The sequence below is a fragment of the Eleutherodactylus coqui genome, chromosome 10, assembly GCF_035609145.1.
Source record: "Eleutherodactylus coqui strain aEleCoq1 chromosome 10, aEleCoq1.hap1, whole genome shotgun sequence".
In the NCBI taxonomy this organism is placed as follows: domain Eukaryota; kingdom Metazoa; phylum Chordata; class Amphibia; order Anura; family Eleutherodactylidae; genus Eleutherodactylus; species Eleutherodactylus coqui.
The window spans coordinates 30,093,304-30,120,127 of record NC_089846.1 but is presented as its reverse complement, the minus strand read 5'-3'; the positions used below and the strand labels follow the sequence as shown (position 1 = coordinate 30,120,127).

Genomic DNA, 26,824 nt, shown 5'->3' with positions numbered 1-26,824 from the left:
GTGTTGGTCTCAGCACCCGGCCCCTTGATGATCATTAACCAGTTGTGTCAGGACATTATTGTGATGCCTGAGCTGGACACAACGGATGTCTTTTTGGTGCACTTTTTGCACCAGTGCAGCGGCATGCAACGTTTTCCTATAGCCGGCCACCAGTCAATGGCCCCTGGGTCTACTATGGTTTTTAATGTAAATAATTACAGAATGTACACTGCAATACAGAGATACTGCAGTGTATTATCTGAGTGATCATAACATTGCAGGTTCAAGTCCCCTTCAAGGATATTAAAAAAAAGGTGGAAATAAATAAAAATAGTATAAAAATCCATGTTTAAAAAAACTTTTTTGTACACCTTTCCCTTTTTTTTTGTTTAAGAAGTGAACAAAAAAAACAACATTTGTCGTTGTCACATCGGTTACAACCCGTACAATAAACAGAACACATTTTTTATCCCACGCAGTAAAAACTATTTTTAAAAAAAGCACAAAAGGGGAGTCGAGATGCTTTTTTTCTTCATTTCACCTTCCAAAAACGCAGTAAAAATGATCATAAAAGTCAAATGTACCCCAAAACATTACCAATAAAAACTACAGCTCGCAACCTGAAAAAACAAGTCCTTACACGGCACTGTCCGTGGAAAAATAAAAGAATGCCAAAAAATTATTTGCCAAAAAAAAAGGACTTTTGCTGTAAAAACTGGAAACCCTACAAAGAAATATATAAGTTTGGTATTGTCATCATTGGACCAACCTGCAGAAAAAAGTGATCAAGTCATTTATACCACAAGTATCAAACGAGACCATGTCCTTAAGGACTTAAAGGGGTTGTCCAAAATTAAACAGGACTGCCTTCTATGAAAAAGTAGTGCCACTCCTATCCTCAGGTTGTATGCGGTATTCGCCTCGCAGTAATACCAGACACAACCCTTCCTGGACAGGTGTGGCGCTATTTCTGCAAGAAAGTAGCCACGTTTTTGCAATCTTCGCCAACGTCTTTCAGTTAGATTATTCGGTAGGGGCCCTTTTCTTAGTGCCTTAGTGCACACGTTGCGTGTTTAGTGCTCTTCCCCTCCTAGGCTGCCTTCATGCCGCTCCTTCTAAGGACTTTTATGTGTTTCAGCCTTGATGTAACAATCCAAGGATTGCAGGATACAGTTCCCAGCACAGATGGGTTCACACTCAGGCGGTTATACATGTTTCATAGGATTCAGACAACCTCCCTGTGGGAAGCCTTGAAATGTGCAGGCCTCGGGGCTACTGTGCCATAAGGCATTCGGCAAACTGCCTGCCTGAGGCTGCTAGGATCTCATTGCTCTCATATTCTCCATTATACTTACATTCCTCTCCCTCAGCACTAGTGCCATTTACTACCAGAATTATAGGCTGAGCAAAGAGTTAACGCGACGCTTCCAAGTAACTTTCCATGTTATGCTTCAGTTGCTAAGTTAAGCAATTCACGCAGCCGGAACATTTTCTGTGTAATTTTTATGTTATTTACTCAAGTGTGGAAGTCTACGTGATAAATTGCTCCGTTTTTTAGTTCTCGAGTTTCCCTGACACTCGGTCGGCCTGTGATCAGTGATGTGCTAACCCAATAGCTATAGGTTTGTACTTTTGGCCAGCTCCGCACAGTCTTCATGCCGTGTTGGTAGAACAATGAGAATTTATGGCATATTTAGTTTACGGTTAAAAAAAATAAAATTATAAATTCTGCCCTTTTTATTGTTTCTTTCCTCTGCTTTGCAAATGTGACAGCGGGAAATCGCTGCCATTATACCCCTCGTAGGGCGGTAATTACGGCTCCAAGAGCGGGACTGTCATTTGGCTTTTTGAGACTCCTGAATGTCTGATTTGCATAGCTATGCCACAATATAGTGCTTGCCTCTAAATCATTGCAGGCAGACTTCTCATTCAGGACTCTGGGAGAGTTGTGTGGCCATAGCGACTGTAAGCACTCTCACTAATCGATATGAACATGGCTGGCCTTAGATACATGCGACCCGTGTGTTCGCACAGGGCGCCAGTTATCAGAACCAGGCAGATGTAGGCTGGGGAAATTCGCCCCCCTTAGGTCCGCCCAACCACATAATTTTCTTCCTCTGTGCCGCAGCGTCTGGTCAATCGACATGAATCGTTCTCCACTTAAGTGATATTGCTTCCACTCTGATGTTCCGAGATGCCACAACACAATCGCCTAGTTCTACTACTTTTATTTTTGTTATGAGTTTGGTTCTGGTGCCGTATTTATGCTAAGAGGTTGGTTCTAGAGCTGTAATTATGTTACAGCCTTAGTTCTGGTACGGTATTTATTCAATGAGTTGTTCTGGTGTGGGTATGCTGCTATCTTGCTGCTTTCTGCACAAGCGGAATACAAGCAGGCTGCTTATTAGTGAAAACTACAGTCTTTGTTAAAAAAAAAAATTAAGCCCCTAGAAGAAGTTGTCATTTTGCAGCAAAACTCGGCATGCAGTTCCATCTGAGGTAGAACTTCAAATGATTAGAGTTGTGGTGTGATTAGATGAACGGTTTTGCCACCTGAGACCCTAAAAGTGGTTCCACCTTATAAAAAGGCTCTCCAGCAGGATAATGCTCGGCCGCACACAGGGGGGTCACGGGGATGTCCCCACAACATTGTCACATTTCTGTGGCCGCCCGGTCACCAGATTTATCACCAATAGAACATGTATGGGACAGCGTATGTGTTTGCACAATCTAGAAGCTCAGTTACAGCTAATGTGGAGCGATATGCCGCAGGACACCATACGGAACCTGTGTTAATCCGTGCCCGCCTATACCAAATCTTGTATCCTAGCTAGAGGTGGTACAACATGGTACTAGAGCCTCCATGCCCATCTGTCTCACATCTTGTACCCAAGCTAGAGGCGGTACAACAGGGTACTAGAGCCTCCATGCCCACCTGTATCACATCTTACATCCAAGCTATAGATGGTACAACAGGGTACTAGAGCCTCCATGCTCGCCCGTATCACATCTTGTATCCAAGCTAGAGGCGGTACAACTGAGTACTAGAGTCTCCCTTCAAGCGGTCAGTTTTCTGCAATAATGGCCCTTTTGCTCTGATATCTTACTTATATCAGTGTTACAATCACACATAAAGTTTCATTCCAGTCCTTCTCGGGGCATAATTTTTTTTTTTGACAATGAGTGTATTACCTTTTTTACCCAGGGAGAGGGGGACAAAAATGTTGCACAGGGTGCCATCTACCATAAGGCTGGCACTGCTGACCAACCACTATAAGGCAGGTGCTGGGACACGGACACAATACTGACCTGGCATCGAGAAACCTCGACCTTAAAATCATGACAGCTTCACACGTGCTTTGTTTCAGTTGCATTTGGATGGAGCTGAACTTCCTGTGGATGATGCCCACCATCCTTTCAATTTCTTTGGGGGAGATGGGGCGCGTCCGGCTTTGCTCTCTCAGGAGATTCATCACATGGGTTGTAAATTCATTGCATGCCTAGCAAAAGCAAAAAAAAAAAGTGAGCTTTAAAAAAAAGTTAAAAGAACCAAAACTATGACACCCAGTATAATGACAACACGACCATGCTGCTGCTTTCTGGATCCCTCTGCTTAATATTCTGTGACTCCTCACCATTACATTTACCACATTTTTACAGTTTTCTGGAAAGTTAGCACTAGAATTGGTGTTGAACGCTGAATGTTTTTGCTCCATCAATGGACTATAAAGAAATGACATAGTTAACAGACAATTGGCATATAAACCAACGTGAGGGTAAGTACTCATGGATGGTTAAACAACCACAATGGTGCCTGGCTGCAGAGTGCGTTCAGCTAAAGGTAAATTCAGGTTAAACAAAGCCTAAAATAGTGGTTCTTTGTGCTCCGTGCATTCATCATCAGGCCCGTTCGGAGGTCGTATATAAGCTACAGACTATATATATATATATATATATATATATATATATATATATATATATATATATATATAGGGAGCTGCCTAATACATTATAAGTGTGCAGTTAGGGAATTCCTACCTACGCTAATATTGATATTTGATCTGGGACACCAATGTTCAAAAGTGGACTAAAAAGGTAACGTTTTGAGGAAATCCATCCGAGAGAGTGATAACATTGTATATTTAGACACAGGAAGCACCATAAGAAACAATACAGGATATTGGCTATTGGGAATCTCCTCAGCACCGTGAGGATGTTTCTATCTGCACAACTTCCTTTCCTATTAGGAGATATGGATATAAGAGAATGGTCCTCTGCTCAGGAGCCTACTACAATACTATAGACAGAGTAGCTCCTGCTGTAGTGGACTCAGTTGTCCATTCATTGAAGTAGCACTGTGTAATACTGCATTCCTCCTGTAGTGGCCGCTGCAGGGATAATGAGCAGCCAGATAGATCTTTCTGCAGCAATCACTGCTGATCACCAGGAATCAGAGAGGCCGGACACAGGGCAACTAGTTGATTATAACATGCGGTAATCATTTGGTGACTATTGTAGACAGCAGAATGTTGCCTGCTACTGTGTAAAAGTACTGGCGCCGCATTCCTCCAACATTTAGTTTCGGGATTTTCTTGGGCTGTCCACCAGTTTCTAGCACCGAGCAGTGTGGTTATATGAGTGCACAACTTTTCTTACCTTGTGCATTTTAGACCGAGCCGGAGGATCCAGCATGAGGGTGTATTCACAGGGGCAGGTTTCACAAGCAAGTTCCATCTGATAGCGGTATGGACGGAACTCACGTGTATTAATAACACATTGATTTCGATGTGTTTATTGACATGAGCGATTTTGCTCTTGCAGCGATGAGAACCCCGTGTCCCCCTCTCCTCCTCACCGTGGGCTCGCTGCACCTCCATAGTGAGGAGGAGACTGAATGAAGCGGCAGATGTGCAGCATCGCTCCGTTTATTTTCAACGGGACTGCCGGAGATAGCCGAGGACTTGTACTCCGCTATTTCCAACAGCCTCATTGAAATGAATGGAGAGCCGGACAGAAGTGTATAACCGCTGCTCTATTCAGTCTGATGTCACTATGGTTAGTCGCAGTGAGACCACAGTGATGAGAAGAGAGGGAACATAGGATCTCCATTCTCTGGATTGGTGACAGTCTCATTGGTGAGACTCCCAACTGATCAGTCTTTAGCCACAGGACAGGTGCTAAAAGTTTATCATGGGAATAACCCTTTAATGGGGTTGTCCAGTTTGGGACTATTAATAGCCTATCCTCAGGCTAGGCCATCAATAGTAGCTTGGCGGGGGTCTGCCACCTGGGACCCCAACTGATAAGCTGTTTGCCGGGCTGGTGTTCTTTGTGCATTGAGCTGATTTCTGCAGAAAGCATATAGCTCTGTTCCCACAGCAGTGGCCAGGCTTGGTATTACATGCAAAGTTCCCATTCATTTCAATGCAAGCTGGGCCTTCAGTACCAGGTCTGGCCACTGCAGTGAGAACGGAGCTGTCTGCTCAGTGCAAAAGTGCATTGGCCTGGTGAACAGCTGATCAGGGGTGATCCCATGCAGCAGACCCTAGTGATTTACTACTGATGGCCTATTCTGTGGATAGGCTATCAATAGTTTACAAATGTACAACCTCTTTAAATTGTTTGTACATAATTAGAAAAATAGCACCACTCCTGTCCATGAACTGTATCTGCTACTATAACTGAGCTCCATCCAAGTAAAAAGGGCTGAACCGCGACGCCGTACACGGCTCATGGACATGGGTGGTACTGATCTTGGGAAACAAAAGCACAGCACAAATGTATTTTATATACTGATATAGATACATTTAAAGGGAACCTGTCAAATTGAGAATGCAGTCCATTCTGCAGGCTGCAGGTTATAGAAGGAGCTGCGCAGATTGATATATAGTTTTATGGGAAAAGACTAAATATATAATGTGCTTTATCCATTCATATCTCTGCACATTGTGAGCTTAGGAGTCCGGTGGGCGGTCCTATGAGTGACATACAGATTTCTCTTGTGTAGTGGAGAGTTGTAAGCCAGCAGAAATGCAGTCCTATGCTCTCACTCATGACCTGAAGGTTGCAAGTTCAATCCCCGCAAAGTTCAGGTAGCCGGCTCAAGGTTGACTCAGCCTTCCATCCTTCCGAGGTCCATAAAATGAATACCCAGCTTGATGGGGGGGTAATAAATAAATCACCTGAAAGCGCTGCAGAATAAGTTGGCGCTATACAAAATAACAAGATTTATTTACTTAATCCCTGAGAGAACCGCCCTCTGAATGAGCAGAGTTATAAGTAAATAAAACGCATTTCATACTGAAGCGTGACCCACAAAACTACTTATAAAAAACGGATAAAAACCTATACAATTTAAAAAATAAACGTATGATAAAATGTGCACGTTTTTACACGTCTTTTTCGCGTACAGGAAAGCGCCAGTGTGGTCAGGCTCCTAAGGGAGCCCGTCAGCATTTCATGCTGCCGATGACTAGGCCAGCTCGGCCATGCTGACGGGCTCCCTGTAACGTCAATGATTATTTCACGGTAAGAAAATAGCGTTGTAAGAAGAAAAAAAAAAGCTGAAAAATATTTGTATTATCCGATAAATTCTCCAAATCAATTGTATCCGTGAATAAAGACGAGCGCCGCCGATCCGCTGGTGCCTGCGGTGAGGGCTGGGATCTCAGAAGTGAAATGTTTTGCACGTATCGCTGGGAATAAGTGGGGATTTATTTCCTGAAATGCTAGCTGAACGTTATCTCCGCTTATTAAGGGAAGCCATGTATGAACTGAAAGGCTGATTAGCAATTTGGCATGAGCCCAGGGTTTGTGGGATTCACCCAGCATCCCTTTAAAGCACTAGTTCATACAAGATTAATTAGAACATCTCATTTATGTAGTATGCACTCTAGCTCATTACTCTAAGTAAAATTCGTTAAGTATTTACATTTAGATAATTAAAACCCGGGTACGCCCTTAAGAAAGATGCATGCACTTCTGCTAAAGTGATTTCTTTACTGTTGCTCCATTAAAGGCTGTGTTACCTTCTTATTTATTTCTGGAGGAGGAGAACGCGGGGCTGGCTTTAATAGGGTTACTTAGAGGCTCTGCGTTCGGGATTATGCGGCACGCTTTTATGTATCAGTATATATATATATATGTGTGTGCGTAGAATAGACTGACAGTTTTTAGCGCATTTCTTGACTTCAAAGTGCACAATGCTGATATTTGGATCTCATGAATGTGCTAATCATCAGACACCTCCTCATTTGCTGGGGAACTATAAGGTGTTTGCTGTCTCTTATATGCTAGTGGGAAATATCGGAATTCATTTTACGGGTCTGACGGCGTTCGCTGCGCCATTGCGATCCAAGATTTTTTTTTTTGCCCTTTTATTGCACGGTTTGTATCCCCAAATGATATCCAGGCTTTCCTGCCAATTCTCAATTTGGGGTGAACTCAGGAGAGATCAATGTCTGCGGCCGCCTGGTCTCCCAGATGTTCGGGGGCACAGGGGACCCTTTGCTCCATAATTTTGCCTTTAGCAAAAACCAACTTTGAGTGCAGCTCTGGAAAGGCAGCTCTTAAAGTGTCATCTAAATTATGGCAGCTGCGGATAATGTACAGGGCGCTTTCGTACAAGTAACTTTTGCTGAAAGCTGTATACTGTATGCATGGTGTTCACTGGAGGCAATAGCCAAGGCTAATAGGGATTCGCCTATAGTCATGCTGTATACCGCCTGCTAGTGCCGCAGGCTGGGGATCTGCATAGGGCTTTTGTTACTCACCTCCGTATGATAACATCTGGGTCATGTGGTGCTTGTGAAGACAACCTGACATGTGGCCACCGTGGCTGACATGTATGTTGGGTTCAGTACGGCTTAGAGTGCGTCTGCTAGTACCGATTTGTAACTCGGGGCATTTAAAGGATGTCTAAGGGCTCGTCTGCACGGGTGTATTGCGTATTTTGGTCTCTGAATTTGAAGCGTATTCGAAATATCTGCCTTTTTTTTAAAAACACGTAAATACACAGCCAAAAAAAAAAACGTAAGACATACGGTTGATTTCTTGAGCAAATATGCGGCCACTAAGTAGCTTTCCTGCATATTTACTGCATTCGTATGCAAGCCCATTAATTTCAATGGGCTATTTCGGTGTGTAATACGCACCAAAATAGGACAGGCTGCGTTTTTTTTCATGTGTCCAAAAATTGCGTGAAACATGCACTCGCAGCATATTTATGTTCGTGTGAATGAGCCCTTGAAGGGGTACTCCCATCTTCAGCTTTTATGGCATATCCACAGGACATGCCAGGTGTTGGTTTTCCTGTGGGCCACACTGAGATTGGATAGGCCACAAAATATGAATTCCACCGCTGGGGCCCGCATCCGTCGGGGATGGTCAGAATTATGGAAACAGACGAGTGGAGCTGCTTTACACTATTTTCATAACTCCCAATGAATGGGAGTCACAAAAACAGTGCGCTGAAGTGAAATACGCTGTTTCCTTAAGTCCAAAGTTACTGTGACTGTGCTGTGACTTTGATAGGCGCTAAAAGTCTGATCAGTGGGGTCTCACCACTGAGACTCCCACCAAATCCAAGGGGTTACTTTTCCTTCTCTCCTCCTCCCTGCGAGCTCGCTGCAGCCCCTGCAGCAAGGAGGAGATTAAATGAAGTGGAGGTCCTGCATGTGCGGCGCTGCGCCATTCAGCTTCAATGGGACTGCTGGAGATAGCTGAGTGATTGTACTTCGCCATTTCCTTTAGCCCCACTGAAATGAATGGTGCAGCACCACATAATGCACAACTGGCTCTCCATTTATTCTGACATCATTCTGGGTGGGTGCAGCATAGCGATGAGAAAGAGGGACAAGGGGCCCCCATTCTCGGGACCAGAGGGGGTTTACCTTGTGAATACCCTTTTAGGGAAAAGACCATTGCAAAACCAGCTCATCTGTTTCCATGCTCACAGCCCCTCCAGCTTCTCATATAGAGATGTATTTCCATTGCAACCATGGCTGGTAAAAACAGGAATCCCTTTAATACAGGTGAGTGCATGTGTTCCTCAATGTGTTAATCAGTAAGGGGTAGTAAGGAGATTCTAGACAGACAAACATAGAATGTGTTATATACAAAAAACATACGGCCCTTGTCACTGAACTCAGTCGGAGGTGCTAGTCGGATTAGTTGGGTATTCTCCATTCTTTTGTATAGAAAATATGAGAATCCCCAATCACCTTCTGTCCTGCTGGTTCACTTTTACAGAACCAGACATACCAGGCCCCCACAAGTCAAACCCCTTTAAACACCGACCATATATAACCTCAGTAACTAGATGTGCCACCCGGAGTCTTATTGACAAGTCTTTCCTAGTTATCGTAAAACAGTGCGATGTAGAATATAGTTGGCCCGAATACCTGCTCATATTTCTCCAGTTCTGTGTGGTAAATCTGTCGGATCTGACTGAGTTTGGCTCTGTAGTCGGAATGTTCTATTGAGTTGTCTGAGGTTCCGCCTGATGCTGCCGCCGCCGCTGCGGCTGCTGCAGCTCCGCCTCCTTTCTCAGGTCCAGATACGCCTTCTGCCAGCAACATGTTGTCCAATCTCATGAGCTGTGGGTCTGGGGGGTCTTCTTCCTGTGCCCCTCGGATGCTGAGACCTTTGGTTTAAAAGAAAGGATGATGTTAGTATGAGACGACTAGCTGATTGTCAGATCTCACATAAAGAATATTTAACAAAGAGGCCAATTGTGGTGGTGCAAAAAAAGCTAAATAAATCCAGATTAGTATTTCACCTAAAAACACAGTGTTTCCCCGAAAATAAGACAGTGTCTTATATTAATTTTTGTTCAAAAAGGTTTAACTTTTTTTTACATGTATAGCTGCGTGGACACTATTTAAATTGACTTTTTTAATTAACTGTTAACAGGGCTTAATTTTGAATTAGGGCTTATATTTCAAGCATCCTCAAAAAGCCTGAAAAATCATTTTGCATCCTCAAAAACTCTGGAAAATCATGCTATGTCTTATTTTCAGGGTATGTCTTATTTTCAGGGAAACAGGGGTATTAGCATATGAGTATGTGGTTAATAACAAACAGCAAATATAAGAGTGGATTGTAAGGCTTTGTTCATATGCAGCAAACTCATTTTCAGAGCCTCCACTTGACCACCGTCAACCATTACGGCATACAAATCCATGCTATGTGCACCTACTGTGGAGGGAGTCATAAATCCTTTCAACTCAAGTCACTCAGTAATCAATAAGATTTCCTGGCTCTCTGTTCTGGAGCACACACTCTTTTAAATCAATCTCTAATTTCATTATAATCCCATAACCCTCTAGTATACCTATACTCAATAAATCAATGAAGCTCCACCATAAAAGTCGGCAGATGACAATTCATAAAGGTGCCTACAGAGGAGAGGCAACCCATGACAAAATAAAGAATTGGTCCCCGTTATGTTGGTTTACACGACCACTCTCTTCCATCTCAGAAAAGAAGGGATAGGCTTAGAGAAGGAGAATGGCTGCATTAATGTGGGACTAGAAAATGCTACTGCCTGGAAGCCCTGTGTCGTTTCACACCACCCCCTGGTTGGTGGAGTAAACCCATGCTGGAGCCCACCCGCTACATGGGTTGGATGATTATGAAGCTTATAACTGCTAAACTCAGAATGGTATATTTACCTCGTATAGGTAAAAAGCTCAATGGTAGCAACTTGTGATGAGCAAACTTTTAAAAAGTTTGGTTTGTCAGGTTTGGCAAACTTTTGCAAAGGGTTCGGTTTGATCTGGATTCGTTTGAACCGAATGTTCACCAAAAGCCCTAAAACTGGTGCAGAACACTATCTAAGAGCCATAAAAGTATGAGGCCAAAAACACTCAGTGTCATACAAGGCTTTTATGGCTCTTAGGCAGTGTCATACCCCAATGCTTAGAACTAGTATTGAGCAAACCGAACCAGTAGAACCCTATCTTGGGTCAAACTTTACTAAAAAGCTCAGTTCGGGTTTGTGTCAATCCAAGCTTTAGCAAAGTTCACCCCGAAACAGGGTTCTACTGGCTCAGTTTGCTCAACACTAGTAGCAACCGATGCCAGATAGCTGCTGTTAAGGCAGATAATATCATGGGGTGCATTATAAAAGCCAAGAAAACTCAGAATAAATCTTTCCATATATAACTATATTGTATATAATTTTGGCCTTCAGAGCTGGGAAGGGTTACCTTATTAATAAGATAAGGCTTAAATGGTCACTAACATTGCAAACAAAAAGTTTACTAAAATTATGTTTTTTATGTTGAAAAAACACTCTACAACGCTGGCCATTAGGGGTCTCCCTTTCGTCTAATCTGATATTCATTGCTTTTTGCCAAGTGATTCCTGTCTCTAGTAACACAGATAAAACAGATAACAAGAAGTGAAGGAGGGTGAAAACTCATCCTGCCCATTGAAGTCTATAGAGAACAGAGAAAAAGAAGAGAGATCTATTTGGGGAAGGGCTCACACATTGTATAGAACCCAACATAACAGCTAGACTCCTCCCACCAGCTCAGAGAGAACTAACCTATGGATACACAGAATGCAGAGGGGAAAAATTGTGAAAGATGCCAGCTAATTGGTCCCATGAATCCTCGCATAAATGCCATTTCCTAGTAAGTTTCTAGTTATCAGTCTCAGCATTTCTGCATTTCACTGTTTGCCTAAAATTCATCCACTGTTTTATATTACTTGAGAGGTCACTGGCCAAAAATTAGGGAAAATTCTTCCAATCGACTATGGGGGACGTAACATCTGGATAAACACTAAGTGTTTAGATCGTCTCAAATCAGCTTTTTCATTAAAGTTGCAGAAGGACAGAAATAGAAGGACGTCCCAGAACAATTAGCCTCTTTATATCTGTTTAAATCAAGATACAAAAGTTGTATTGGATCCCCCTGGACCTCCCTAGACGTGCTCCAGTGACTTCCATCTTGTAATTTATAATCACATTCAATATAACTCAAAGAGCTGTAGTATATAATAGGAGCTGGATGTAATAAATGCACAAAAATACTCAAAAGATGCAAATAAAGAGTAACGCAACAGAGGGCAGATGGTTCATCAACAGGTAAACTGTGCTGAGCAATGAACTTGAATGAATGAATGAATGGTACTTGAAGGAACCCACGAGCCCTTTTTTTATCCTACACAGATTATTGAGCCCAGTGGTAGACTGCCATCTGAAGCTGTGAAGTGAACAGATTATTTTCTTTGTCTTTGGTAGTTATTTTAACGAATCTCTGGGCACTCCGACCACCATCGAGTCTGCCTGTCTCTGTTCTCTTATTCCAAACTATAGTACTATACTGTCCAAGTTTATTTATCAAGTTATTTAGATTATAGGCTGTTTTCTTGGTTTTATACAGCCACAACATAGTGGTGTTCAATTTGACCTGTGACCTTCCCCTGTCCATATGTTGCTTCCAGCAAACCTTTAAAACTAAATCGCATTGTGTTTTATCCCCTGATGAAGAAGTCGGTCCAACTTCAAAAGGCATTGTTTGCTTTTCACATAAATTAAAATTGAAGTTCCAAAGAATTGTTCCGTCATGAGTTCCACATGGCAGCACAACAAGAAGATCCACCTTTGCTTCTGTTTCAGTAATCTCCGGGATGGATGTGAATCCACTGGCCAGGATCTCTGGCAACACTTTTAAGGATGGGTCTTGAATGCCTTTAGGCTATGCTCACACGGCAGAATGCAATGCAGATTTTTCAGCATGGATTCGCCTCTAAAACAGCGGTTGACACCCGTACTTGAGCTGCAGATTTCTGCCATGGCTATGGAAAGAACTGGCCGCTGATCTGCATGTGGATTTATCTCTTTTCAATGGGCAACTCTGCATATGGAATATCCAACGCAGATTCTGCACAGAATCCATGCCAAGAAATGACACGTCACTTCCACATTTCCGAACATGGATTTGAAATCTGCACATGCGTGGAAATATATAGAGTCCAACTAAATGTAATGGGATGTGGACTTCTGCAAAAATGTGTCGTGTGAGCATACCCTTGAAGAGAATCTAAGCCTCATAAATAAGGTTATGGGTTGTAGCACTGGGATCGCTGAGTCTGGGGTGTCATTTATATACTAACATGCACCCGTTTCCTTGCTCTCTGCCCATGAAGCTTTCTCTTGGTGTATTGAGCAAACTAATCTTCTCATTCCTTGCGCACACATTGCCTTTCAATGAAGAATTTATTCCATTCAATGAAGGGAAATACCAGTTGTGAAGTGTATCAGACGTCACTAGAAAGTTTGCCATGGACAGCAGCCAATGTCATATGGGCCAAAGGAGCCCCACTAAGTAGTAATACATATATAATTCTTGGTCAGGTGTCCCAATTACCTTTGCTAGGATAGTGTATGTCTTGTGTGTGCAATGATAACATAGCAATGACACTAAAAAAGAATGTACCCCTGTATAGATAGAGAGAGGGCCTTCCACCTCTGGTGGGCCCAAGGAACCCCGTCCAAAGGCTATCCTTACCATTCTTCTGTTGAGCCAATGGTGAAATGCTAAGGTACATCATACTATATATTTGCTAAGCTATACTTTTACAGAATAATCATTTACAGGATATAGACAGTAAATACCCAAAAGGGTTGTTGATCCGGGTATCTTCTGACGGCTGGTCTTGGAGTCAGGTCAGAACTTTTCATTAATGTTAATCCAGGGATTATTCTGACAGCCATTAAGGAGTCGGGAAGGAACTTTTTTTTCCCCCAAAATGGGGTAAATTGGCTTCTGCCTCATTTGTTTTGTTTTTTTTTGCCTTCCTCTGGATCAACAAGGGCTGAACTGGATGGATAATTGTCTTTTTTTTTTAGCCTAGTATACTATGTTACTCTCTTCTAGCTCCTTGCATTGAATTGAGAGACTTTGTATAACTTTATCCATAGGGTTATTTTATTATGGCAATGAGTGGAAATGACTCATTTGCAGCAGAGAAATGAATATGTGGCATATATAGTTGTAATAAACAAGATGTGTCCCCCCCAATGCAGCTTGCATATTGAAGTTGCTTTATTCCACGACTAACACAGCAAAGGGAAGGCTGCCAGAGAATAATTATCTCCGATATACCTGCATTTAGCTTGGGCTATGTTCTGTTATACTATCAGTCCCATGCGAGTTTCCTAAATGTAACAGATTCGGCTGTGAGATAATCAGTTTGGGATCCAGAACGGCACAAATGTTAGTTAGTAATTGACAGTAACGTTTTGTGTAGCGCTGGCAATCTCTTTGTCACAGATCACGGAAAGTGTGGAATTCGCATCCGTCGCCGGGTATCTTTCAGCAAATCTTAATTAAGTATTTTTCAGCATGCAAACACCTGCCTCCCCTGTCTATTTAATAGATAAAAGGGTCTGAATAGGAGGGATCGTTTCCAGACCAAATAATAAAAGTTGAGGTCAGTTGGAATATTAACCTCGCAGTAATACCCGCTCCCACTCTTGTAAAGCTGCATTAAAACGTCCACTCCGGGTGCCTCCTGATTGCAGGGTATGGTTAAATGTAATCATCTCACTCCTTTCAGCGGCTCATTAAGGGTTCATTAATATATGGGCAATGCTTTTGAATTATAAATAAACAGATTAGCACCCTGCGGAGTGTGGACTGCCGGCTCGCCTCCATCAGAACAATATTGCGCTGCACAATCAGTGGGCTCACCTGGGAAGTTAAGGTGAACGTGTAGGGCATCCCATGTCTGCCAACTAGAACGCAACCAAATCCTTTTATGGATGCCAAGATGAGTTTGAAATAAAAGCTGCAACCGTACTGACCCTAATCCCATCATGTAGTGAGCATAAAAAATAGCCTTCATACTAAATGAGACGGGCAATAGTAGCAAAATTCTAGAGTGGTTCTCCCAAGACTAGGTCATGAGTTTAGAGGGGTTGTCCATGGTTTTTCCGGATGCAATGGCCACAGGAAGACCTGTATAGAATCTCTGGAGTAGAGTTGAGTGAAGTCTTCCGAGCTTGATGCTCATGTGAGTATTAGCATACTTGATGGTGCTCGCTACTCGAGCGAGCATCACGCCGTGTTCGACCCCGCTCCAGTTTTTGCCCCTCCCCACTGCGCGCGTCAACGGCAATTTTTTTGGCTGGCTGGCGAGAGAGACCCGGCGGGTCCCATACAAAAATGCTCGAGTCTCCCATTGAAGTCAATGGGGTTGGTTACGCGGATAGAGCTCTTGAATTTTACGAAAAGCTCGACGCGAATAACGTGGACCCGAGCATTTGGGTGCTCGCTCATCTTTAGTAGGGAGTCTTTTAAAGGTTGCTCCTATCTCATAAAATCATGGCTTATTGCTCATTCATCCCAATGCAATCTGTGCCAGGCTTGGTATTGCAGGCACAGATTGCATTGGGATGAATGAGCATTTGGCCTGCAATACCAAGCCTGGCCACTGCAGTGGGAACGGAGCTCTCTGCTTCCTACAGAAATCAGCTCATTGTATGAATACACCGACTCGGCAAACAACTAAGTGCCTGGTTGACAAACCCCTGCCGATTTATTATGGAAGGTCAATTCTGCTGATAGAACATCAGTAGTATACAATTGGACAACCCCTTTAAAGAATCTAAGTTCTCTGGCAAGAAAAGGTGTTGCCATTTGACCGGCATATCTATGACTCCCGACAGAAAGGCATATATAGCTACCATGAAGTATATTTGATATATTCTCGGTCAGACAATGGCATTGCCGTCATCGATGAGCATATCGCAGTTGGCTCACGTGAATGATCATGCTGTCTATGGCCACCTTGAGTCGGAGAGCCGTGATGTTTACAAGCGTCCAACTAATGAACCCCAGTAGTTCCAGCATCTTCGCCTTTGGCAAAGCAAGGGTTAGTCAACTGTACACGATTCCTGTGTCAGGTATATTAAATATAACACCGCAGCGCTCTGCACATTTCCACGCCAAGCCGCTTGTCACTTTCGCTTCAGTCATTCTGTATTGAGGAAAAATGCAGCGGTGGGAATTTTACAAGGAGCTGCTCAGTTAAATGGACATAAATCACAGGTTTCATTCAAAGCGAATAATCACTGGCCATAAAGAGCTACTTGTCTCTTACTATATATTACCGGAACTTTCCGCCAGCAATAATGCAGCCATTCATGGTGAGGGGGAAACACAGCCAGGCATTAAGGGCTGACATGTAATCCTGTTAGGGGCCTGACGTGCCGAGTGGGGCTGACATTTTTATCATGTGTCTGCTTCAATTTGGGAAACCAAGGAGAGAGGGGAAGAAAATGATTACTTGGCTTCTCTCTACGCGGTTTGGTGCGAATCTTCCTCCTTACGGTGATTGCATGGCAGACAGAAGAAAAGATGTATGATGAAGGATGTATTCTATCAAACCTATGACTGCTACTTGCCAATTATATCCATGTTTAATTTGCCATCTTCTCGGGGGACAGGGCAGCTAATCACGGGGGGTAAGATACATCAGAGTAATGGCGTCGTCTTTCGAGGAGGGTCGGAGGGTGTTTTCTGAATAGCCAGATTTAAATCAATAAGCGCTAGGATGCCAAAAACTGTGGAGAACAGATGTATATTTTTTGATTTTCGCCCTTTCTGATCTCAGTGCAAACTTTCATCGTTGTTGTGGAAGCCAATGGGGCATTTGTCACATAAAGGGCCGCTTTCAGCAGTGGATTTCAGGTTCAACTTTTTGGCACGTCGAAAAGGTAGGAGGTCTGCCCAAAAACCTCATACACAAAATGGGATTCTTCGTAACGCCTTAAAGAGAACGCCAAGTTATTCTATGGGAGATCCTATTCGTAACAATCCTTTAACGAGTTTTCTGAGTTGTTTTTTTTTATATATAGTTTTTGCCCCCATGCCCAAAACTATATGAAAGAAATATAATCACCGTGGCACAGGACCGCCACCACGGCATCTGACAGGTGACGTCGCCCGTCCAGAAGGCTGGGTGGCATCATGTAAACCGGTCATGTGGGCTTCTAATGTTGAGGCCCCGAGGCAGGCTTATGGGACATCACTGATGACATGCCGATACAGCCTCCTATTGGCTGCAGCGGTCATGTGGGTAAACAACCCACGTCACCACAGCCACTAAAGTAAACAGAGGATTGGCGCGGTGGCCAGCGGCACAGTAATGGGAGGTGAGCATGTATGTTTTGTACTCCATTAGACACTTTGTCCCCCCACTGCCACTAATAATTGTACACTGGAAAACCCCTTTAATCAAATTAAAAATGGAGTCCTGTTCTTGTCGGTGGTCCCAGCTCAGCTTATCGCCTGCTTATAATGTTAATTTCTGAAATGTCTAAACAAATTTTCATTTCCTTGAAAAGACTTTAAAATTTAACCCACATTTTAAATTGATTTTTCTGTGTGGATCAACAGATTTTTAGATGGTCAAAGACTAGGAAACCCCAAATAAAGGGTTTATCCCAAAATTGACTTTTCTCCTTACTGCAGCTTTGTTGCACCTTCCGCAATGCCATGGAGATTGAATGGAGTGGTAGTCGAACATGTAGTTAGAATGTGCTGCCCTTACATAGGGAGGCATAGTTAGCTGCTACATCTGGTTTTAGCCTGTTGCTGCTTATTTACTATGCAGTGAGTCTAAACAACTTGTATTTCTTCTGTTGGAATCAATAATTCTTTCTTCTACATTTTCTTCTCCGTTTACCCTTTCTGTGTATAGGAGGAGCAATGTGAGGCATGCAAAAGTGGCAGTAAGACCAGCGCACATGAATATTTCAGTAGGAGTCATGAATCTCAGAAAAATTATACCTTAAAAGGGATTCTCCAGTTGTAAATTATCGCTGCGCTATCCTTAGCATAGGTCATCAATAGTTGACCAGTGGGAGTCCATCGCCCAGGACCCCCACAATCACTAAGTTGATGTGTTGGTGCACTGAGCCGATTTTTGCAGGAAGCGGACAGCTCCTTTTCCACTGCTGTGGTCAAACCTGGTATTGCAGGCCAAGTTCCCGTTGAAATGAATGGGTGTAATACCAAGCCTGACCACTAGAGTGAGAACGGAGCTGTCTGTCTCCTGCAGAAATCAGCTTGGTGAACGAGTGCAGAGGCCAAGCAAATAGTTCATTGGTATATCACATGGCCCCTTGTAGGCAGTCAGCAGACTACACAACTAGGAAGTGCTTTTATTTGTCAGCCCCAGATGGACCCCATTGACTCGTTTTCCGCATAGCTGGCCAACTTTGGGACGGAAGAAAAAGCGCTGCATGGTGCTTTCAGTAAGGGCGGTGAAAACGATTCTTAACTCTATGGCTGAGCAATTAATTCAATTAATCCTCATTTTCCTGCAACACAATTTTAGCTTTATAACTAGGCTGACATCAGCATCTGCAAACAAGAGCAAGTGGCAAGGCCTACTGCACCTGAGGGGCCCACTCAGATATGGGATCAATCCGGTCCTCGTTCTTTGAAATCAATTGTACCTGCATCTACAGGGCTTATAAATTACTAAGTGGGCGCAGCAGGGTCAATAAATGATTAGAGCAGGACCTATAAATTACTAAGGGGGGCAGAGTAGGGCCTATAAATTACTAAGGGGGCACAGTCGGGCTTATAAACTACTGAGGGGCATAATGAGACCCATAGAATACTAAGAAGGCACAGCAGAGCCTGAAAATGACTCAGGGAGCACAATGGGACATAGAATCACAGTGGGCCCCTTTAGTAATTTATTTCAACCCCGGGGCCCAAGTAACTCTGGAGCTGGCCCTGCTTTAGAATTGTAAAAGTGGGGCCAATATAGGGCTGGGGAAAGTGGGGTGCACAGGATGCCAAGAGGTGAGGCCGTGATGACTGGAGGGAAGACAGTGAGGAGTAGAGGGCAGTACATGGAGGCTGTGATGAGGGGTAGAGGGCAGTACATGGAGGCTGTGGTGAGGGGTAGAGGGCAGTACATATAGGCTGTGATGAGGGGTAGAGGGCAGTACATGGAGGCTGTGGTGAGGGGTAGAGGGCAGTACATGGAGGCTGTGGTGAGGGGTAGAGGGCAGTACATATAGGCTGTGGTGAGAGGGTAGAGGGCAGTACATGGAGGCTGTGGTGAGGGGTAGAGGGCAGTACATATAGGCTGTGGTGAGGGGTAGAGGGCAGTACATATAGGCTGTGGTGAGGGGTAGAGGGCAGTACATTGAGGCTGTGGTGAGGGGTAGAGGGCAGTACATTGAGGCTGTGGTGAGGGGTAGAGGGCAGTACATATAGGCTGTGGTGAGAGGGCAGTACATATAGGCTGTGGTGAGGGGTAGAGGGCAGTACATATAGGCTGTGGTGAGGGGTAGAGGGCAGTACATTGAGGCTGTGGTGAGGGGTAGAGGGCAGTACATATAGGCTGTGGTGAGAGGGCAGTACATATAGGCTGTGGTGAGGGGTAGAGGGCAGTACATATAGGCTGTGGTGAGGGGTAGAGGGCAGTACATATAGGCTGTGGTGAGGGGGTAGAGGGCAGTACGTGGAGGCTGTGATGACTGGAGGGAAGACAGTGTATTGAGGCTTTGATGAGGGGTAGAGGACAGTATATAGATGCTGTGATGAGGGGTAGAGGACAGCATATAGAGACTGTGGTGAGGGGGAAGGACAGTGTATGGAGGCTGTGATGGCTACGGGAAGGATAGTATATGGAGGCTATGATGGGTAGACAACAGTATATGGAGGCTGTGATGGAGGAGTGGACAGTGTATAGAGGCTGTGATGATGGGAAGAGAAAAGTGTATGGAAGCCATGATGAGGGGGTAGGCAAAAGAATATGGAGGCTATGATAAGGGAGGAGAGGACAGTGTATGGTAGCTGTTGTGATGGGGTGTGTATGAATAGTACATGGGAGGCTTTAATTACTGTGGGGGGGTGAAAGCCATCCTTCATGTATATATAACTAATTTATACCCCATTCTTTTCCTTAAGGGAATCATATAGACATTAGTTCCTTGATAAGTACTGATTACCAGGATTGTTTCACTCAGTTCTGATAATCAGCACACACTAATGCATTTCTATGTATGTGATCCTCTTATGGAAGAACAGGCGTCTTGGTATTTTTACCTTGTTTCACAACAAAAATGGAAAAAAAATTAATCAAGATTTTAAAAAAGCTAAAAGAGATTTAAGAAACCAAAAAAAAAAAATTAAATCTAGATTTTAGTTTCAGGCCAAATCAGCCAGCCCCACCTAAATGCCTCTGAAGCGTCCCCTTCCACACAATATATCTCTACCTTACATTTGTCCAACAATGTAGCTTATGAATTTGGTAAAATCATCGTGTTGTGTCCATTTTCAAAAATTTAATATACCCCCCCCCCCTTTTTTTTAAAAATTTCCCCTTTAAATTCCTCTAGCGCATCAGGCCGGCGCTATTAACTCTTTAATGCCAAGTATGGAAAAGCGAACATGAATTTCTAAGCAGCGATGCTGATAAATCTTGGCAGTACAACTGCAGTGAAATAAATCTAAATCCCCGTAAAGTGCGCGCAGCCACAGTGCATCGAGAACTTCAAATGTTTATTTCATTTCCAGGCTCAGATAAACCCTTTTTGGAGGCAGATTTATACTCCCTTTCTCTCGGCCTCCTCAGAAGCTCCTTTGAATCTGATAAGAAAGTTGTAATCGCGGCACGAGATTTCTTCCCGTGGTAAACATATTTATTTTTTTATTTGGGGGCAGTAAATGTTTATGCTGGAATATTTAGTTTTGAGGGTGAAGTATATTGCTGCTTTCCTACCGGTTTGATCGGAGATCAGAGCGTGTACAGATGCAGCTCTACCCGCACGGCTGCTGAATGGCCTACAGTCACGGAGCGCTTCTTGCAGACTCTGAACGTTGGGTTTCATTCTTGCTACTATTTTTGGATCCCATAGTTCATTATTAATAAATGTATCAATTAGGTTGGCAGCTTTTTTCCTTCAGTCAATTTTGTACTAAATTATCTTTTCTTAAAGGGCCACTCCAGTAAAAACGCATTTTTCTATCCGTGACCCCCTCGCTTCATCGCCTGTCACACTTTGGAGGTCTCCTTTGTGTATTGCAGTGTAGTTGCCTGTCTGATGCTTATCAGGTGCCATCTTGATGTTACATTTACTTTCATGCATATTTTAGCGCTTCTTTGGGTTTTTTGGCAAGTAAATACGTAACGTATTTACGCACCCCCCCAAAAAAATATAGACAGAAGGGACGATGGTTTTGATGGTCAAATACGCAGTGAATACGTATGTTTCATGTTTATTCACTGTGTATTTGCGCTAGCCCATTAACGTCTTTTTCAGTGCGTAACACGCACCAAAATACGGTAAGCTGCGTGTTTTTTCACGTGACTGAAAATCGTGTGAAAAATACAAAGATGTGAATAAGCCCATTGACATCCATGGGTTATATGCACTGCGTATTGTGCACATGAAAAATATGCGCATAATACGCAGCGTATTTACACCCAGACTGTGCCAGAAATGTCCGTGTCCCCCTCTATGCAGTTTCTATGGTAGAGTCATGTAAAAGCATCACCCAGACTGAGAAACAGACTAGAAACTGAACACATAACCCCAAGTAAATAAGAGCGATTACATGACCATCTGCAGAGAAAGAGGCTGGCAGACTGAAAGAAATATCTAACCAAGGTAACACTAGCTGACTTATTATATACTGGAGGGATAGCTACACAATAAATGGGAAAAAAATTCACCAGAGTGGCCCTTTAATTTGAAGATTCATTGACACAGATGACAATTGGTTTTAGTTAGCCTTACTAGTTACTAAACCCACTGAAAATCAAGTTCTTCTTGTGATCAGCTACCCTGGACTAATATTGTGTCTTAGAATGTGACTGACATCAATGTAATGTTCTCACATGTTAAAAAAATATATAAAACCAGAAGGACCCCTTTAAATTCTCTCAACGGATTCCTCTTCAACTTCCTAAATTCGGAAAACTAGAATGACGCTGAGATGTATTTATGGCCAACACAGGTAGAAGGCAGTCGTCATATGGTCAGAGCCACTGGGGAAGGTTGACTAATACTGTCTAATGATTAGACAGTATAACCTCAGACTAGACAGTGTTGGAATGCGTCAGCTTCATCGGCTCTGAATGAGTCTATCAGATCTTTAGAGTGTCTACTTTAATAACACCTATTAGTTGGCTTCATTTATGCCAAAAATTGCACCAACATTTGTCATACAATGTTGCATTTAGGTCACGCCCCCTCAGTGGTCCAGCGCTTAGTGGTCTTTAGTAGATCACGTGACACACCACCAGCCTGGAGCCATCGGAATGCGTATAACTAAATTCCAACCCCACCTCCACATCATTCACAACCTGATTGGTTGTTTGGATTTACTCATTCATGGTGATTGGTTATTTGGGTTGGCTGATTCACGGTGATTGGTTGTTTAGGTTGGCTCGAGTAGAGGTGGTGTGGAATAGGGATATATGCCATCGGGATGTACTCAGCGGAGCAGTGGCAAGCCGCCTGGTGACATTGTTAGCTCCGCCCCTTCCTGTCCCCTCTCTAACTCTCTTGGGCTGCAGCTAGGCTAGCGTCCAGTGCCCATTAGTGAGTCTATGTGAGATAATGCCCAGTGCAGACGGCAGTTAATAGACCAGCCAGGTCAGCCACCCCAGCTGCATTCATTTAGAAGTCATCAGGTCAGTGCTGCCAGCCTCCGTGTCCCAGGTGGGCATTAATGGATTATTTAAACCCTAAGACTACGTTCACATGGTGGAATTTCTGCAGCGCTTTTAGCCATGGCTTTGCACATGGATTTAGCCTTCTCAAAGGGCAAAACCGACGTGCGGAATCATTAGTATATTTAATGTGTGGCCCGAGCCAACTCTTCTTCTTCCAATGCAGCCCAGAGATGCCAAAAGGCTGGACACCCCTGTTCTAAAGTCTGCCGTTACCTATAGTAGTCACCACCCAGCTTTCCGCAGGCTCTGAATGGCCGGTCCTGCTAAGTGTCAGTTCTCCCTGTAGTTCTGTCACTGTAATATGAAGCAGGAAAATGAGGATGAATCATATTATAGGTTCTATTTAAATGCGAGTCTATTAAAGTGTGCTGCAGTGCATGACACCGTGAGAGATCAGATAAAAATGGAATTTTGATAAAGATGAATATTTTTTTGCCATAAAACATGTTATCATCATCCGTCAGCAATGCTGCACCTGAAGCTGCAATCTTCTGGGGCCTCCTGAAGGAGTTATTTAATGCAGATGGGTAATATGCGGGCAAACTGCAGATGTAGAAAATGACAAGTCCCAATGTATTACACAGAAAGGATTATTCTTCTGTATGACATATTAATGGTATATTCTATATACTTGCTGTCCACATCACAAGTCAGTTTTACTATAGGGTTCTATAGTGTTCCAACCTTCCTCATACTCTCTACTCTCCTTAAAGGGGATGCCTGAGTTGTAGAACCAGTGGCCCATAAGGAGACTATAGGCTTTATAGTTATGTTTGAGCATGGGGAGTTGGATTTACAATAGTTCTAAACTTGGAAAACCCCTTTAATAACCTCAGGAAGAAACACATAAGATATTAGTGCAAACGTCTTCATTTAGAATAGAAGATAGCTGAATATATGTATAAAGTTTGGTCACATTTTTCAGTTTGGAGGCGTGGCTTAATTTGACGCAATCATGTGCCTGATTGGGCCGCTTTCAGACTAGCATATTTTTACTCGGTATTATGAAGGTGTGACGATACGCTCGTCTGAAACTGGCGTGTGACAACATTTTTACTCTTGTAAGTGGTTATGAGTTGCTGTGGTTTTTTTCCTGTTAAAATAAAATGGTTTTATTTTCATTGTACTGTCTCTTTAAGAGGGGGCGGGAACAGGAACAAGCTGAGCGGGAAGGAACAGGAAGTGAGGTATGCAGAAGGCAGCTAAGCTGTAGACAGAGGTGTGAGGGAGTCTCTCCCAGTTAGTGCCGCAGTGTAGCATTACAGTCCTATAGGCAGGGTCCTCCGGGAGAAGAGTAGCAGGCCGGTCAGAGAAGGTTAGGACGCCTAAACGGCTGAAGGAGTGTGTTCCTCCGTTTCCTCCTAACCCATGCTAACAGGCCTTGAGTGAGTTAATTCATGGTCAACTGAGTATAGAACCTTAATTGCTAAACCGTTTTCACAGACCTTTGAACTGTTCTAAGAGACTGCACTTTACAAGTTGCCTGTTCCTTGTTCTGTGGCTAATAAACTTGTTCTGGAATGACGACTTCCGTAAAGCATGTCAACTAATCCCGAAGTCTCTGGACCACGGCCACCGACCAGGCCTACTTCAGAACTTGGCCGAAGTCTCTGGACCACGGCCACCGACCAGGCCTACTTCAGAACTTGGCTTTTCACCTGAACCAGAACCTGGCCATGTGTCTCTGGTGTCACAACCAGTAGGAGCTGTAGAGTAGGGGACTATGACCTCTCTAGTGGAGCTTGGCCTGGCCCTCCCTGCCATTGAGGCAGGCCAGCTTGATGCCCATTTTACAATTGGATTTTACTTTCTCTCTTACAGGGGCCCCAACACAAAATTGAAATCCACGTCCCAGTGCCCCTAAGAGCCCGTAAACCATACCATTGTGTAGCACATCCATGCCTTCTTGCTCAAGCATGTATTGTTATTGCAATATAGGACTCTAGTAGTGAGATATAGTGCTGGATCTGGCTTTTTGGCTACACCCTGTATACTCTTTACATAGGGTGTCTATAATTTCTAGTAGGGTATACATTATTTCTTATAACACATAATCTAGCTGCTGCAAAATCTCTTTATAAAGAACCAAGGGGGTGTTTTCAGTGGACTATTGGCTTATAGAAAATCTTCCCGTTTCATTAAGAAGCTCTGCATCAGCTGAGGTGTGTATTATGTTATTCTGCAGCAGCACCTCCCCCTTCTCCCCATTATCCAATGAACCAGAGGCGGATAGTTCCCGTCAGCGGCTCTTCCTGCCTTCTGTCTTTAAGTCTGCCGAGCAGTACAGTAAATGGCCAGCAGTTTAATTTGTACAGTTTTATGATACTTTGATAACAGACAATTTCATTAACTCCTGTGATGTCTCCGATGCTTCTGGCACCTTGGAAACACACTTCATGCCAAGAAAGTTATTTATACTCTTTAGTTGGCTGCTCATTAGAAGGAGACAATTTACGAGCACAAACTGATCTGTTTAGAACATGTAGTTTTGTCTTAATTTCAATCTGTATGATTTATAGAAGGAGGATGGGGACGTCTGCTGTGATATTGAAGTTTTTCGCTGAACGCCCCATGTTGTTAGAGGGGATTGGAATACGGGGGCGTTCTGCGATTCCAAAATAAAGATGTTTATTTGCAGGATGAGGAATATTAATATCCGCTCGCGTTTAATATCACGTCTGCTTGAGATGAACAGAAATCCACAGGTTTGGGCTTTGTCATCCGTGGCTGGGATATAATCCAATTAGTGAGGTATTTGGAAGGGGTATCGGGGAAGATCTTAAAATTTGGGTAATATAGTATATACGAAAAAAGAAAAGCAATGTGGATTTTAGGAGTGTACTATAAACCCTCTCTACAGAAAATTATGAACAGCTCCATAAATCGCGACTCTTCCTCTTCAGACGGACTCATTAAAGTGATACTGAGTCTCTGGGTGGCCATAATTCTGCAGGCTGATGCTGCGGAATCACCCCGGTGCTGAGCTGCTTCTTCACCTGCTCCCTGCCTCTAATATCCCCCCCTTTCTCTGTCATGCCGCAGCCGCCTGACCTTTAAACTGATGCTAGTTTGCTCTCATGGCTGAAGTGGGAGTTAGAGACCCATAAAACCGCTTCCTCCCTCATTTTGGAGCAGTTGTAATGGCGCGGCTAACCTTTTGTAATGGCCTTGTGCGATATGGGGAGGCAGCTAAAACAAACTATATTTAACCCGTCTGCTGCCAGGTAACAACATCCTGTGCTGAGATGATGGCGGTGAAGGCAAGAGGGGAAAAAAAAAAATCTTGCAGAATTGATGTCTGAAGACGTCTAGCGGTTCTACTGTACCAATTACCGCTCTGTCTCGTATCTCTCCAGTATGGTTCAGATTGCTTTATTGGACGTTGTAGGCACTTTGTAGAGGTGCAGAAGCCATAGGAGTGCTAGAATGACATATACTTCCCACTATCATTTTCAACATAATTCCCATTCTTCATATGCTGTCTGAGCATATGATTATTTTATTGGCCAGTTTAGTGCCATAAGGTGACCTGACTGGTCAAACTGCCCAAAGATCGATGACTGGAGTATTTTCAAGTCATTTATTTGAGTAAAGAATATATTATTTTGATTTAACATGCCGCTGTCACCTAATAGGATAGTAAACTAGCGCTGCTTTATTTTATCGGCGTAACATACCATTTCATAGGTTATCATATTACAGTTAGTCCTACAACAGGTAGTTGCGGCCAACGGGTGATCCAGACAGCACTAATCACCCCCTAATCTCTCATTAAAAGCTAAACCAAACTCAAATCTGAAAATATACGAGGTCTGTCTGCTGAAACGGGTCCCAATTAGTTGCCGGAGTGGCAACTGACAGGCAAGGACATTTTTTTTTAAACCCAGCTAAACTTTACTGAACACAACTCCTGGCTTTCCAACTTGTTTCACTCCGTAGGAAAGTGTCTGTTGCTTAAATGTATCGGGATTTAACATGAATTCCACACTTAGGATAAATATCTACATCGGAACAGCAAGTCACTTGGTATATTGGACTTTTATTCCTAATTCACCATTGTAACTAAGCATTGTCATACTCTACACTAGACTCTTGAAGGTCCTAATGCGTCACAGGTCCACAG

At 43.4% G+C, this 26,824-nt stretch overlaps 1 protein-coding gene across 2 annotated transcripts in view; it reads right to left on the bottom strand.

Annotated features, from left to right (window-relative positions):
* PBX3 (PBX homeobox 3) overlaps window positions 1–26,824 on the bottom strand; it is a 218,760-nt gene that overhangs the window by 26,376 nt on the left and 165,560 nt on the right. For both annotated transcript variants that reach the window (XM_066580761.1, XM_066580760.1), the window contains exons 3-4: window positions 9,381–9,622; window positions 3,289–3,479 (exon numbers count right to left, since the gene is read on the bottom strand). In XM_066580761.1, coding sequence (XP_066436858.1) covers window positions 3,289–3,479; window positions 9,381–9,622 — 433 coding nt within the window. The remainder of the gene's footprint in view (window positions 1–3,288; window positions 3,480–9,380; window positions 9,623–26,824) is intronic.